This window comes from Ascochyta rabiei, chromosome 10 (genome assembly GCF_004011695.2).
Source record: "Ascochyta rabiei chromosome 10, complete sequence".
NCBI classification, from domain to species: domain Eukaryota; kingdom Fungi; phylum Ascomycota; class Dothideomycetes; order Pleosporales; family Didymellaceae; genus Ascochyta; species Ascochyta rabiei.
In genome coordinates, this window is record NC_082414.1 from 407,012 (window position 1) to 421,721 (window position 14,710).

General features: G+C 57.2%; 4 protein-coding genes across 5 annotated transcripts, besides 8 other annotated features; 2 read left to right on the forward strand and 2 right to left on the reverse strand.

Moving 5' to 3' along the window:
- Nucleotides 1-979: 979 nt before the first annotated feature.
- Nucleotides 980-1,195, forward strand: EKO05_0006244 (uncharacterized protein; the record flags this gene model as incomplete). The annotated part of the gene is made up of 1 exon (XM_038946059.1): nucleotides 980-1,195. The coding sequence occupies one exon, from the start codon at nucleotides 980-982 to the stop codon at nucleotides 1,193-1,195; it is 216 nt and encodes a 71-aa protein (XP_038797750.1).
- Nucleotides 1,196-2,954: 1,759 nt separating this feature from the next.
- Nucleotides 2,955-2,973: a tandem repeat.
- A 732-nt stretch (nucleotides 2,974-3,705) lies between these two features.
- Nucleotides 3,706-3,740: a tandem repeat.
- A 334-nt stretch (nucleotides 3,741-4,074) lies between these two features.
- Nucleotides 4,075-6,672, reverse strand: EKO05_0006245 (uncharacterized protein; the record flags this gene model as incomplete). Its single annotated transcript, XM_038946060.1, has 1 exon — nucleotides 4,075-6,672. One exon carries the CDS (start codon nucleotides 6,670-6,672, stop codon nucleotides 4,075-4,077), a length of 2,598 nt encoding a protein of 865 aa, XP_038797751.1.
- A 1,042-nt stretch (nucleotides 6,673-7,714) lies between these two features.
- Nucleotides 7,715-7,748: a tandem repeat.
- A 560-nt stretch (nucleotides 7,749-8,308) lies between these two features.
- Nucleotides 8,309-8,431: a tandem repeat.
- A 1,792-nt stretch (nucleotides 8,432-10,223) lies between these two features.
- Nucleotides 10,224-11,504, forward strand: EKO05_0006246 (Hydroxymethylglutaryl-CoA lyase; the record flags this gene model as incomplete). Its single annotated transcript, XM_038940465.1, has 2 exons — nucleotides 10,224-10,520; nucleotides 10,572-11,504. 2 exons carry the CDS (start codon nucleotides 10,224-10,226, stop codon nucleotides 11,502-11,504), a joined length of 1,230 nt encoding a protein of 409 aa, XP_038797752.1.
- Nucleotides 11,505-11,544: a tandem repeat.
- A 281-nt stretch (nucleotides 11,545-11,825) lies between these two features.
- Nucleotides 11,826-11,853: a tandem repeat.
- Nucleotides 11,854-11,874: a tandem repeat.
- An 872-nt stretch (nucleotides 11,875-12,746) lies between these two features.
- Nucleotides 12,747-14,634, reverse strand: EKO05_0006247 (uncharacterized protein; the record flags this gene model as incomplete). Of its 2 annotated transcripts, XM_059636759.1 has the most annotated exons (5): nucleotides 12,747-13,007; nucleotides 13,066-13,223; nucleotides 13,273-14,214; nucleotides 14,272-14,541; nucleotides 14,592-14,634. In XM_059636759.1, the coding sequence occupies 5 exons, from the start codon at nucleotides 14,632-14,634 to the stop codon at nucleotides 12,747-12,749; spliced, it is 1,674 nt and encodes a 557-aa protein (XP_059492742.1). The 2 variants fall into 2 exon arrangements, with proteins under 2 accessions (XP_059492742.1, XP_038797753.1); XM_038940469.1 differs by having other exon boundaries at nucleotides 13,273-14,541.
- Nucleotides 13,334-13,370: a tandem repeat.
- Nucleotides 14,635-14,710: the final 76 nt, after the last annotated feature.

Genomic DNA, 14,710 nt, shown 5'->3' on the forward strand with positions numbered 1-14,710 from the left:
ACATGCGCTCGCTGATATGTAGGCACGGGCACTAGCCCCTCTGCTCGCCAGGGCCTGGAACGCACGGATGGGTTCGAGAAGCGAGGCGCAAGCGGAGAATGCAGGGGTACTGGTCAGACCCCGGCCATCTTGATCCACAAACCACTGGGCTTGGTGTATGTGAGCGGGGCAGGTACAGTAGGGCAGCAGTGGTGGGATGCAGTGCTACTATCAGGAACGCGGTCTATCGACCACCGTTGCTCCGGGGTTGTCGTGTTGTTTGCTTCTTTGGGATGCCAGTGGAACTGGGACGTAAGAATGGTGAGAATATGGCGAGCATCAGGACGCGTGAAGCGCAGGTGGGGGAGTGGGGTAGGGGGCCGTGTACATCTTGGTCTGTGTAGGCCGCTCGAATCGCAGTCGTGCTGTGCGGATGGGGAGATGACTCGGGATGAAGTCATTGTGGATGAGGGTGAGGAGATGATCCGCACGGCGAGCAGAGCGGTTCGTGAAGGATCGTAGCCGTCGATGCAGGACGGACGGGACGGTATCTAGGGAGGTGGTCTGAGTATGCGGACGAACGTCGGGCAAGCGAAAATCTTTGCTTTGATGCATTGACCAACTACAAGTTATCAACGCCATGTCTCAGTAGGCTCAAATGTTATGCTGGTATGCATAATCCGTGAAACCGGTGGATTCTGTTGGCCATGCAGATGACCTTTACACTCTGGATACAGACAGGATTGGATCAATCTAGTACAGGATCGTTGGGAGGGGGAGATGATCTCTATTCTTCTGTCTTGTAATGTCTCGGATAGCAAGAGAACGACGAAGAAGTAGAAAGAGAGTCCTGGACGAACAACGCAAGCAGGATCCATACATTCGAGGACAGACGATGTGTTTCGCGAATCACAAGCTTGTCTTGCAATCATCACTTATATACGTGCTGTCGTGTACGAGCGCCCTCAGGAACCATAACCATAACCAACGGTCAACCATCATGGCAACCGACTCGAGTGATGAACCATCTAGCCTTCAGCTTCTCTTGCAAAGGATGAAGAGCAGAAATGATAGGCTCGAGGAGCTTGTCAAGTGCATACGGGAGGACAACGACAGCCTCGAACGGCGGCTCGAGCAGTCCGCGTGGGAAGTTGGCAAGTATCGTTCGCGCTTCACAGACCCACGAGACTTCAAGACCGAAGCTGGTCGTTTTTGACATGGAGGAGGACTGCGTAGATTGAGGGATAGATGGATTCTAGCTCGGCGATGAAGTGGCAGGCGAAGACGCTGTAGAGCTGGAGTACGACCCGATGTCGCTTATCTTAGAACAAGCTGGAGACCACAAGGAGAGTAGGGATAGTATCGATACCTCCTTGAATGCTTGTAGAGCGGAGACGTTCTCTACAATGGATGGGGATGTAGCTGGACCGACGCTGTCAGGTCACACATGACTGAAACCACTGCCTACGACTTGTACGTTCTCGATGCTTACCACTCGGACCCTATTCGTTTTCGTTGCATCGGATCAACCATTCTTGGAGTATCCACGCGCCAGGTACAGGACCTGAGCGAGGCACCGTCAAGCTCCGCACATGCGTTCAGCACGCGGTGGCTGGGAGGAAAGGAAATACGGGCATGATTCCGCCGTTACGGCCCAGTGTAAGGACGACAGACGTGGGCCCTGGGGACGTCGATTCTTGGTTTGGGACGAGAGTGCGAATCAGGCATCAGAACTAGGAATGTGGCCGTAGCCGGCTGATGGAGATAGACAGCGACTACCCTCGCTGTGCACCAGTCAATCGCTGTTATTAGGCTGTTGTTAGCCGAGGACAACAGGAATCTTTACTATGTACACACTCATCCCATCCCGACATGAATAGTTTTGCGTGTACTATAGTAAGATGTCGCGTCGTGGACTACAGATGATCTCACACGTCACCAGCCGTGTCACACAGCCAATCAGATAAAAGCAAGCCGACGAGCAGCGGCACGACCACTCCACCACAACTTTACCCGAAGCAGCCTCACCCGAGACTCTCTGGCGCTCCGTGACGCGACACGGCGAGCTACGAACGCCACTGCAGGGCGCGAGTGACAAGCAACGGCCCCGCAGCCACTCGGCAGCCCCTTGGATCACGCGCCCCCGGCCATGTTTGTTTGCAACGGCTGAGATCAGCCAGCGCGTTCGTGCTTTCTACTGTTTACGTACAGAAGACCCTTCCCCCACATACTCCCATGTGCAGCCTCTACCTACTCTCACCGTGACTACCGCATCGAGCAAAGTCCGCGACACAGGGCCATGGAGACAAGTCCGAAGGACAGTCTACGGCTGCTAGAAAAGCGCCGTGCGTCATGGTCCGACTGCAGCGCGCAAGAACCGCGTGCGTATCTCCTGAAAACCGTCTACGGAGGGATGCTTGGAGCGCTTCTTCGGACGATGGTGGAGGGCACATGGGCCTGTCGATCTCGAATAGGGTTTGTGTAGTCGCATTTAGATCAGGGCCAAGCACGGCCGTGTAGCTTCGTACCACGTTCTTGCCTATCATTGGGTCCCTAGTCTGGGACGTGAATACTACCTCTCGGCGGACTACTTGGGTCCACCCGGGCGGGGGATGGGGATTGGAATTGCCTTTTCATGCCCACTGCTGTCCAACAATCGTGCTCCGAGGGGGATGCGACCACGGAGATTGAATCTCTGCTATCTTCCATGCGGCGATAGGGGTGGCGAATACACGCTTCCCCTGAAATCTCGTGTGGTCTTGACGAAACAGCGGCTTTCTCGCGTCGAGCGTCGAGAGCGTGGGGCGAGCTACCGTTCCGTTCCGGTGCGGCAGTATCCTGCCATCAGCTTGCCTCGCTGTCGGCTTTGTGGGCAGCTAGCTACTGTACGCCAAAGCACACACCGGCAGAGAACGGCAGCACCTGATAGATCCCTACAGTACCTAGCTGCAGCACGGCTACGTGCTTGTCTCGCAACACACACACACACCACACGTGCAACCGAGAAGCAAACACCGCAGCAATCTAAACGTCCTGCACAAGATCCACAGTACCTGGCAGAGATCGGCACCGATCCCTCCCACAGTAAGCTGGACCCTTTCTCTCCTCAGCGCCACCAGCCCAGCAGGCGCGCCGCACGTACGTATTCAAGCAAACGCAATGTCCGCGGTGCGCACGCACACGCTACGCTGCACGAGCCACAAACTCGCGCCTTCGCCAAGTGGACGGGTGCCAGCAAGAGGCGAACATGGAAGTGGACGGGTGCCAGCAAGAGGCGAACATGTGGAAATGGTCCATGCCAGCAAAGAGGCGAACACGTGGAAATGGTCCATGCCAGCAAAGAGGCGAACATCCAAGTTGGCCCGTCTGAAAACAGCGCAGCACGGCGTGTCCGACACAGCCGCTTACTACACATGGTAGCCCCTCCCGCCGGGCCAATCACATGCACCAGGCGCCGTGGCCTGGCTGGCGAGCATGCCAACGCGGTGAAACGAGGTTTGGGAGAGGAGGCCTGCTGTGTGTTGAGCAGGTGGCTTGATGGGTGCGTGCAGGGACGATCGGCGGGCGTCGAGTCGTGTGCGCGGGTTGGGGATGCTGACTGGTTCGAGGGTGCGACGTTGAAGATGGGGCGAGGCTGTGGGTTGGCGAGTCAAAAGACTTGAATGAGGGGATGGCTGTGGTGGGGTTGCACGGGGCTGTTGTTTGCTCTGGGATCGCCAGTTCACCGGTGAGTGGGCGTGTGGTGGTGGTGGTGGTGGTGGCTACAGATCTTCCAAGCTCGCCGTTCGCGGGGAACAGAGCGATGGTCTGTCATAACAAAAGGTAACAAGGGAGAATCACTGGAAAGGTTTGCAGAAGATCAAGCTCGGTAGAGTAGAATAGTGACGCTTTCATGCATTTCGTGATTCAATCGCAGAGTCCTACTGCATCCTCGTCTCCAGGGTATCGATGCCCATAACATGTCGCGATATATCCAAACAATCCAACCCGTTATCGCTTCAACGCATCGCCACTCTCGCGGCGAACCAATGCAGACCCCAGTCCGCATGCACATCTCCCAACCCGTGCACGATCCCGCTGCACCCTGTCAGGACATCATATGACGATGTACTCCCCGTCCACGCGATCCATCGCTTTTCTCCACCGGAATGCCTGCTGCACTGTACCAAAGGGCCCTTGTCGCGGGCTCTGCATGTCGCCGTCGACCCACTCATCGTCGTCCTGCCACATGCGCTCCAGCACCTCGAGACCACTGAGATTGTTGAAGAAGCCGCTCTCACGTTGGATTTCGACGCAGCGCTGTCGCACCATGGCCCGGTGCTCGGGGTCTACGCACTCTGTGCCGACGATGAAGAGGGGCCAGAGTAGGAATTTGTTGACGCAGCTTGTGATGCCGATCTGTGAGATGTGGTAGAGGCCTTGTGCGACCAGGTTCTGGAAGTTCAGTGCGCCGGCGGGGAGGGTAGGGTGAGCAAGGCGCTCAGTGTAGAGCAGTGCTGCGTAGCGGAAGCTCTCGCTGATGTGGAGAAGCGCGGCTTCGTTGGGAGACATGGCGAGCATGGACGATGATGCCTCGCAAGAGCCTGCAGCGTTTTCGCCAGGGGCACCAAACTCCCACTCTTGGAGCCGGATGCGCACATCGTTCCACTCGATCCAGAACGGAGAGTGGGGATCGTCGCGCGCCGAAGCAAATGGGTCTTTGAATTCAACAATAGGTGTACCCCAGCCGTTGCCGTCAATGTGGTCAAAGTTGAACGAGTAAAAGTCGTTCGGTTTCTTGGGTCGTGGTGATGATTGGGGCGTGTCGTCGTTGTTGCGTACAGGTCGGTTCTGGCTCAGTAGGTTGAGCCTTCCCAGTCGAGCAACGAGTTTGAAGAGTCGTCCTTCGCAGCCCGAGTTGTGTTCCAGCGCACCAAGGTTGGCAGTGAGGTTCATCATGTCCAGGGAGTCGCCGCGTACCTCGATCTCACGGTCGTTGACAGCGGCTGTCATGACATCGAACCACGTGAAGAACACTTCTATCCATCCGACGAACTCAGACTGTACAGTCCTGTCTCGCATAGCCAAAAGCTTTTGAACACCCGCTAGTTGCGTTTTGAATTTCGTAAAACCCGAGTCACAGACATGGAAGAGACAGAGAATGAGAAGAGTGGCTAGTACGGAATCGTCCTGCGAGCCGTTGATGTCTACTAGCTTCCTGTTCAATAGTGCAATAGACTGGGTCTTGTAGTGCTTTTCCTCGCTCGTTGCCTCTCCGTGCATTTCCCGTAGCTCCTGTGTAGTCATTTGCGAGTAAGCGTGCTCCGGAAGCAGGCGGTGGTCTCCTCCAGGGGCACCTAGTCGACGACCTTCCAAGCCTCCACGCATGCGCATGTTGTTCGTGGCTAGTGCAGCAATAGCGTTCTGAAGCTCTTCGCTCTGCATGGCCAGATGTATGATGTGCATCCGGTATGGATTGGAAGGGTTATCAAAAGCCACCAGTACCGGGCATATAAATTTGTCGTAGTAGTCCATAAGGTATAGCATCCGAGGGGAAAGGGGCGAAGCGATGGCAAGACTCTGAGGGATAGATGTGGTGAGCGAGAGTACGTCGAGAGACAGGGGGCCGGAACCGTAAGAAGACATTGACGTACCCTCCGAAGGAAGAAAAGAGAAAGCGGACTGAGGCATCGCAGCGTAACTCGAGTTCACATCTCCTTCCGCAAAAACATCGTGAAACACTGCAGGTCCCATGTTCTGCTGTGCCGAGCTCACCTCGACATAGTCGTGTATGCTTTGATCTGAGCTAACGCTGGAACTCATGTCGTCAGCCATGGGCAATGACCGTGGGGCCTCATGAAAGAAGCTGTCCATGGAGCCCATGGGCGCTTGGTCGTACGAGTGGAGAGGCGAGTAGCGCGGCATGGATGGATCCGCAAAGGGAAACTCGTCTGCAGGTGTGTGGGGGTACTCTCCGGGTGACGGGAAGTCGCTGTCGCTATATGTGCCGAGGGAAGCGGTGGATGCTGACAAGCCGCCCTCATCGAAAGGCATATGTATTGAGGTGTGTAACCTCTGCAGGGGCCCTCTGCTGAGCTGAGATGGTCTCCTCATCTTGGAGGCCAGTGGGTGCATCATTTCAAAATGCTCTCGAGGGGACTGCATGGGGAAGCCAAGCGGGGTCGAGGGCGAGGGAATGGGAATCGGGCTTGTGGCACCAAAGTACTGGTACTCTTGTGGGGCTGAGTATATGCTGCCGGGGCTCATGGGGCTTGTGGGAGATTGGATATTGAAATCAATGCTGGCTTGGCTGTTGAAGCTGGAGGAGTGATGGCTGGCATGGCTGGACGCGTTGGTGGCAGAGGTCGATGCTGTCGATTGGACTTTGGAATCCCGTGTGGTAGTGGTTGTAGATGGTGATTTGGCAATGGGTAATGACATGCCTCGAAGCTTTCCACGGCTGGCAACTCCCACGCCCCAGGTTAGCGTCGTGCGGTAGCCAGTGCACTCCTTGCCAATCTCGACGCACTGTCCGCAGTAGGGTCGTCTTCGGTCGCATTTCACGGAACGCTTTTTGCAAGAGAAGCAGTCTTCGGTGGCTCCTGTAGCCGGAGCTCTTCTCCTCCTCTTCTTGGGTGCGGCAGCTGCGTTGTTGCTGTCATCGACCTTCTTGACCTCGATGGGTTGGGTGGTAGTAGGTGAAGCGACAGCCATGTTGTGTGGTGGTATGAAGAGGGTCGGTTGTTACAAGTGCTAACTGTGTTGCATCGGTAGGCGAGGTAGGGTGTAGGGTGCAAGGCGTGTGTAAACAGAATAGACAAATGGACGAGGGGCAATTCTCAATGGAGCATAGAGAGGCGCATCAAGGTGGGTAAGTATTATTTGGATCTCGACGGGTAAGGGCAAGGAGCTTGGTCCCCCAGGACGATAAGGTCGGGGCTCTAGCGGGCAGGGGCCGTCGGCACGCCAAGAGGCAGGATGCAAAATACCGCGGCAGACATGGAGGCGCTAGGATGTTATGAGAGGAGGAAGGCCATCTTGAGATGTGCATGAAGGTAGAAGCGTGCAGCGAGTCGACCAGGTGCCCGCATGTTCGAAGCCGCCGCTACGAGGCTTCGGTCTGCGGCCACCCCTACCGCACCCCACACACGGACGGCGAATTGCAGTCCCGAGAGGGTTGTTGGTCGGGTTACATCGTGGAAAAGGTGTTGCACTCCGGCCACAGGCTTGGATGTGGATGGCGACAGCGGTTCGCCTGCAGGACGGAGAAGGCTGGACGCCACGCAACATCCACCAATCAATGCCCGTGCTGAGTACGATCTGCTACCGGCTACTAGCTTCGGAGCAACTGACGCCCTCAGCCATTCAGCGAGCTTGTGTAGGATACCTAGGCTGGCGAAGAAGCGCTCAAGGGCCTGCTCGGCTGGCGAGCTTCTGCAAAGCCACGCTGATAGCGTCAGGTCCGCCATGGGCAGCGTGAGCGCGCGGGCGAATAGCCAACGAGCAGGCCGCCTACGGAGCCGACCGAGACGGCGTTGAGAAGCTGCACCGAAGCTGTGTAGAAGATAGCTGTGCCTGATCACGATGCTCACCACTGAGAGGGCGCAGCAGAAGCCGCCCGCTGTAAAGCACACGCCAAGCTGCGGGAGAACGAGGCCATGTTAAAAAAGACGCCTTTTCATCACTGCTGCCACGACGGCAAGAAAGCAGCCTCTCTCTACAGCGCGTGCAGTGTAGCAACGAAGGACCTGGCCATGAGCGTGAGCGGGAGCGTGCACGCGAGCGGCAGCACGTGCGAACAGGCCGACGTTGGGCGAGGCAGCGAAGATGCCGGCGAGGATATTGCGATGACATCGGCCTGCGGGAAGAAGCAGGAATGATGCGGACGATGCAGGCAAGGCCTGGGTGCGCTGTCTCTCTGCTCCGCACCAGCTCTTAGCGAACCGTGGTTGTGGGTTGGCTGACTTGATAACAGCCATCAGATGCGGGCCTGATGTGAACAAGATATGACCATGGCGACCTGTGCAAACCGCGCCCCCACCCCGCGACCTTGACGCCAGCCGTGACAGGCTGCCAGCGCTCGACTGCACCGCACCGTCCTCTCCGTCGGGGGCTCACTGGTGAGTGGTACCTGCTTGCTGTCGTCGCGCCGCTCGTGCTCCTGAATCGTGTCAGGAGCGTTGAGCGATTGGCGACCCTCCACGACGAGTGTACTGCTCGACGATCGATGGCGCGCCTAGCCCAGTGGCCTCCCTCCCTAGCAACGGCGTGCTCAGAGGCCCCCCTCCCAAAAGTTTGTTTCGACGGCTCGCGCTTCTGACCGATGATTCAGCGGTGGTTTTCCGCTTTGGTGCATGCGCACGTGCCTGTGCCCGTGCCTGTGCCTGTATCTGTATCTGTATCTGTATCTGTACCTGTGCCTGTGCCTGTGCCTGTGCCTGTGCCCGTGCCCGTGCCCGTGCCAGCGCCCGTGAAGCCAAGAGACACAGGCATCCTGGCATCGGCCAGAGGTGCCTACTTTGGCGCTCTCGTGTAGGCTCCACCCAGTCAGCAATTTTACTGAGGTAATCAGCACTCCAAGGCGTCCCGTCTGGAGGCGCACGATGGCTGCTAGACAAGGTATCGCTCGCAGGCGCCCTGCTGCTAGCTGTATGTATCTGGAGACAAGTCTCACCTAACGGCACTGGCGCACCCAGGGGTAGAGGGCAAAGTCTGGGGAAGCAAGAGGCCCAGTCTGCAGTCGGGCTACGGAGCGCGAGGTTGCCTGCTCGAAGCGCTCTGTACATTTAGACCTGACGTGCCCTGCTCTCGAGCCGGCCTAGTGCAGCCCACAGCTGCCTGTGAGCCTCACAGGGTCATGTCGGCAGCCGCTGAGGACCTGGCATGCCAACGACACGGGAGGGAGTGTTCGCGGTTGCCGAGATGCCCTTGCCGTAGTCTGTCCGGCGAGAGGCAAGCAGAGGTTGATGGAAATTGCAAGACCCTTTGACGATCAGACGCTGTTTCAACGACGATCGAAAGCTCTGGACAAATCGCCAGATGCATGCTGTGTGGAGACAGCCGCAACTATATCTCGTCGCGAGCAGACCAAAACGCGCCACGGACGGGTACAGTATCTGGCCGAAAGCAATTTTCCCGGTATTACTCAGGCGCGGCTCGAATGTCGTGGAGCAGAGCCTCGTTCTCACCGTGTCGTGTGCCCAGGCTGAGGCTCTCTCCCAACACCCAAACCGGCCGAGGCATGACTCCATCGAGAATGCCTTCCGCTGCTGTCGATCGAGCGCTTTTGTTGGGAATGTCGCCATGGACCGCGAGGCTGAATGTACGTGCGAGTGCGCGCTGGCCGGCCATCTGAAGCCGGCGCTCCGCCGGTGGGGGACAAGGGGGGTTTATTTTTGCACTCCACAACCCCTCTACCTCGCACAGCAGCGTCGACCGCCGTCGCCAGCCTTGCACGTAGCGTGTCGACGTTGGACCACGATTCGAGTGTCGCCGGTCGCTGAACACTAGGGCAATCGCGCGACGAGCTGCCGTTGGTTCTCTTGCGCAAAGAGCGGTCAACGCGCTCGTACTATAGCATAGTAGTAGTATAGTTGCCTGCGTTCCTGACGAGCTCATTATCGCACACGGCAGCACGGACTCCCACCGACGGAAGCGAATGTATGGCGACATGCAAAGAGCGCGTTGGGTGATTCCAAAGACACATGCTGCAATCAATCTCATTCATTGCCTGTCCGCAAAGCCTGCGCCCGCCCTCTCGGAGCAAGGCTCTTGCCTGCGTGGCTTGGGCAGAGTCAACCTTGGATGGACGGCAACTCGTCGGCGGAAGACCAGCCATGGCGACTCCGTCTTTAAGATGCAGCATGGCGCTGCTTTTTTGGCTGCTTCCTTCCTGACGTCTCGTCTCGCATGCCAAGCGCAGCTCTTCGTCCATGACTTTGGTACACGGTACCGAATGCTTAGCCTGCAACTGTGTGTATGTGCGCCTGCACAACACTGGCACAACACTGCCGAGATCTGGGGAAAGGGAGCATCGTGGCATCCGCCAGGCCCTCCCAATCAACCAGATTCTGTTGTGTAACAATATCTGCCGAGTGCACTGTTGATGCCCTCGGCTGTTGGAGGTTCAAGGCTGGCGTCCTGGCAGACACGTCCAAGCTCCCTCGGCTCAAGGCCCCGCGGGAGCTTCCCCACACGTTCAACCAGCTCAGCACAGCGCTCCTCGCCACGCTATTACCCCATATCCCCTGCGTGCCCGAGCCTCAATGGCTCTGTTCGCGCCGCCACTGCCCCAGATCATGTCTTCCAAGCTGGTTTGCCTGCGTTCCGCGCGGCTCGCTGCCCGTCATCCGTGTCATCCGTGTCATCCAAGGACATTTGCCTCGACCGCCTCTACCCGTGATGCCGTCCGCGTGGTAGAAGTCGGGCCAAGAGATGGGTTGCAGAATGAGAAAAAGGCGATACCCGTAGCTACCAAGATAGAGCTGGTCGAGAGGTTGGCGCGCACTGGCCTGCGCACCATCGAGGCAGGCTCCTTCGTGTCGCCGAAATGGACGCCTCAGGTAGGCTGGACGCTGCAGCAGTCGGTGAGCGGATGCTGATGTGCATCGCAGATGGCGAATTCCTCAGAGATCCTCGAGCACGTCCTCCGTAGCACACCTCACTCCCCACTCCCCATCACCTACCAGTGGCTGCTCCCGAACGTCAAAGGCTTCGACAACTTCCTCAGCATGTGGAATGCCCAGTCATCCTCGGGAGCAGATGCCTACCCGACACCGCCTCCCTCCCCAGGGCCAGACGGCGGCCCACCGCTGAACACCTCGTCCGGAGACCCCAACGCCACGCCCTCCGCGGCCTCTGCTGCCGAAGCCATGGGCAAAGAGCGAAGCGCATCAAGCTCCAATGCAGCGCCGATGCACGAAATCTCCATCTTCACTGCCGCCACAGAGGCTTTCACGCAGAAGAACACGAATTGCTCCATAGCTGAATCGCTCAAGCGATTCGAGCCTGTCATGTCAAAGGCAAAGCAGATGGACCTGAAAGTACGGGCGTACATCTCGGTAGCCCTGGGTTGCCCATACGAAGGGCCAGACGTAGACCCTCACAAGGTTGCGGAGCTGGCCGTCAGCCTGTTGGAGATGGGTGCAGACGAGATCTCGGTTGCAGATACAACCGGCATGGGTACTGCGCCTAAGACGGCAGAGCTACTGAAGACGTTGCAAGCTGCAGGAATCGACAAGCACGACTTGGCCTTGCACTTCCACGACACATATGGCATGGCCCTGGTGAACTCGGTAGTCGCTCTGGAGCACGGCATCCGCACCTTCGATGCCGCAGTCGGTGGTCTCGGCGGGTGCCCATACAGCCCGGGCGCGACAGGCAATGTTGCCACCGAAGACCTCGTGCACCTGTTCCACAGCTTGGGCATGCGCACCGGCGTAGACATGGAACCTCTTTCCGAGATTGGCGAGTGGATCTCGCACGAGCTGGGTCGGTCGAACGAGAGCAGCGCTGGGAAAGCCACGCTGGCTCAGATGCGCAAGTAGAGAAGAAGAAGAAGAAGAAGAAGAAGAAGAAGAAGAAGAAAAATAAAAATGAATGCCAACACTAGCTTGCTGCACCACTCAACAGCACCTGTGTGCACCCACTACACTACCACCTCCCCCGACTCACCAAGCGTACGTGCTTCTGCATCAAAGGATCATCCATCGGCCAGAAGACTTGGACGACGGACGGGGGAGAGCGTCCATCGTGTCGCGTTGCACGTCAGGGCTAGAGCGAAGCTCTGACGAGGATGAACGCTGTTGTGGCACGTCACCATCTGAATCGCTCTTTCCCTCGCCATCATTGTGGAGCTAGCGCCTCAATCTCTCTCTCTCTCTCTCTCTCTCTCTCACACACACACACACACACACATCTTCACCGCAATCCAAGACAAGTGGCAGAAACAAACTACTTCCATGACAATGTAAATGATTTCCAATGAGCGCGTTGCGCACTAAAATGTTCGAGGCAGAACACAATGATGGAAACAACGTATATTACATTCCTCGAAAACTCGAGCATTATGAGTGTGTCGTCGCACGAAGCTATTCCTCTAACAAGTCACCTTTTTTTTCAAGTCCCAATCCAGTGCCTGGACCATTACCCCCTCACGCCTCCCTAGGCAGGCCTGACGCGCCCCCATCCATCGTCGACGAGCTTCTCCAGAGCAGCCACTCAAGAACAAAACGAAGAAGAAGAGCTTTTAGAGTCATGTTGCGAGAAATAGAATCGGAAGAATGTCCAAGAGGAGAGCTGGCACTGTAACACAATGACACAGTCTAGTTGCAGAACAAAGCAGCTCCAGGGTATGTTCAAGCGATGGGGGGGTGGTGGGACTGCCGAGCATGGCTGTCGGGAAATCGTCATATCATCGCACACTCATGTGCGCATTGGGTCATCCAAAATGGCAGACATGGCTCAAGCGAGGTTCAGCAGAGCACGCGAACATGTTGACGAAGAGTATGTGTAGGTCGTATCGAGAGCAGCGAAGTCAAGCAAGCTGTGTACGAGGTCGGCTTCGGCGCATAAATCGAGTGAGCAGAGCATCGCAGCGCAGGTCATCGATGATTATAGCGAGACAAGTCCCGCAGGTCAAGATAGGTCGAGTTGGAATCCAGAAAGTCGGGTAGAATCATGCCACGCGAAGCATAGTCCAGGCATCGGTCATGCAAGCAAGCAAGCACAAGCGGCAGCATCAAGCCGCGGTCTCAGCATCATGTGCATGATCACGGACGGTAGGCAGCCTAAGCACCAGGGGGACCCGGTGGTGCACCTCCTTGCTGCTGTTGTTGAGCAAAAGACGCATACCACATCGCCAAGTAGTTCTGGTAACCGCCATAAATAGCGTATGGGTCAGCTGCACCGCCGGCTGGGGCACCTGCTGCTGGCGCAGGAGGCTGTCCTTGAGGAGCGCCTTGGCCGTAAGACTGCTGTGGCTGCTGTGGCTGTGAGTAGTTATTATCTTGACCTCCGTTGTCACGTCGCCTGCTGTTGTTCTTCTCCTTCTGCGCATGGTTAGCGTTTACTTTGTACAAGCTGTCGAATGCAAAGCATCGAACTTACTACTTGATCAACCTTGTCCCAGATGGCTTGCTTGGCATCGTCGATGGCTTGACGAGAACCAACAAGACCAATCTCACGTTCGATGTCGGCACCCGAAGCTTGCGAGACGTTGATCTTGCACCCGGTTTCGGACTGCATCTGCTTGATGGTCTCACCTCCTGCTGAGCGTTAGTCTGAGTTATACCTGAAGCAGAGCATGAATTTTACCTTTGCCAATGATCATGCCAACAGCGTCTGATGGGACCATGATGCTGTCGTTGATTTTATTACCGCCGCCACCACCTGCACCAACACCGCCACCACCATACGGGTCGAACTCGCGCTTTTGGTTCGGCTGCTGGTGATGCTGTGGTTGCTGCTGGTTAGGACCATCCATCTGCTTGGTGTCACTGTCGACAATCTCCATGATCAGCTCCTTAGCATGTGCGGCAGCAGCGGGGCTTCCAATGAGGTTCACAGGGCGAAGGCCGTTCACGCTCTTGTTCTCACCAACAATATTGACATGGCAGCCACTGCGCTCCTGCAGGTCACGAATGGTCTCGCCGCCACGGCCAATGATGAGACCAACTGTACGGTCAGGAACCATGATCTGAGATGACTGTTCACCTTCGCGCAGAGCAGGTTGTTGACTCGTCGCCTTCTGGGGGGCGCGAGCATTACGACCGGTCTCACGAGCAGGGTTGCCACCGTTCTCCTCAATGATACGGTTGATCTCGCGCTTAGCACTAATACGGGCACCTGGGGGCCCTGTGATGCGACACTGGCGCTGCGGCCCGGCCTCAGGGCCGTTGATGAATTGAATCCTAGTGCCTGATTCTTGTTCAATGCGACGGAGACTCTCACCTTGACGTCCAATGACGAGACCAACAAGCGAAGAATCAATGAGAATCACCTCAGAGTTGTCATTTGGGGGAGTGGAACGATCATGTCCGCCATACTGCTGGCGGGACGGAGAAAAAGTGTTGTGCCTAGGGGGGGAACGCGAGCGATCGCGGCCATAACCACCGGATACGCCACGACGCTCATCACGACGCTCGTCTCGGTAAGGGTTGTAGCCATCACGGGGGTTTTCTCGGCGCTGCGGCGACCTTGAGCGCGAACGCGAACGTCGGTAGGGCCGTCCGCTTAGGCGCGGGTCTTCTTGGTGAGCTGGCATTGCGTAAGTCTGCGGTGGTCCGCCCATACCAGGCCACTGGTTGTCCATACCTGGACGCGCATCAAAGGCAAGGCCCTTCTGGGCCGCAAAGCCACGCGCTTTCGCGAGCGCGTCCTGGATGCTGACCGAGCCAGAGTTGACAGGCTTGATCGCGCTGAGGTCGAGGCTGCCGGATGTGGTGGGCTGGGGAAAGTTGTATCCGGGAATCGGAGGCGGCGTCGCAGTAGGCATTGCGCCGGGGAAGCCCGCAGGGAGGCCTGGAGGCGGCGGATGCTGCTGCGGTGCCTGAGACGGAGTGGTAGAGGGGCCTCGTCCGGCAGCTGGCCGAATAATTAGTATGCGCACGCACGACGAGTTGAGATCTGCCTACCAAGAGCTGCCAGGATGGCATTCAAATCCGGAGGTGCAGCCATGGCGTCAGCTTGAGATCAGATGACGGTTGATCGCAAACACTTCAAGAGTAGTGGAAAGGAAGGGATGGCACTGCGG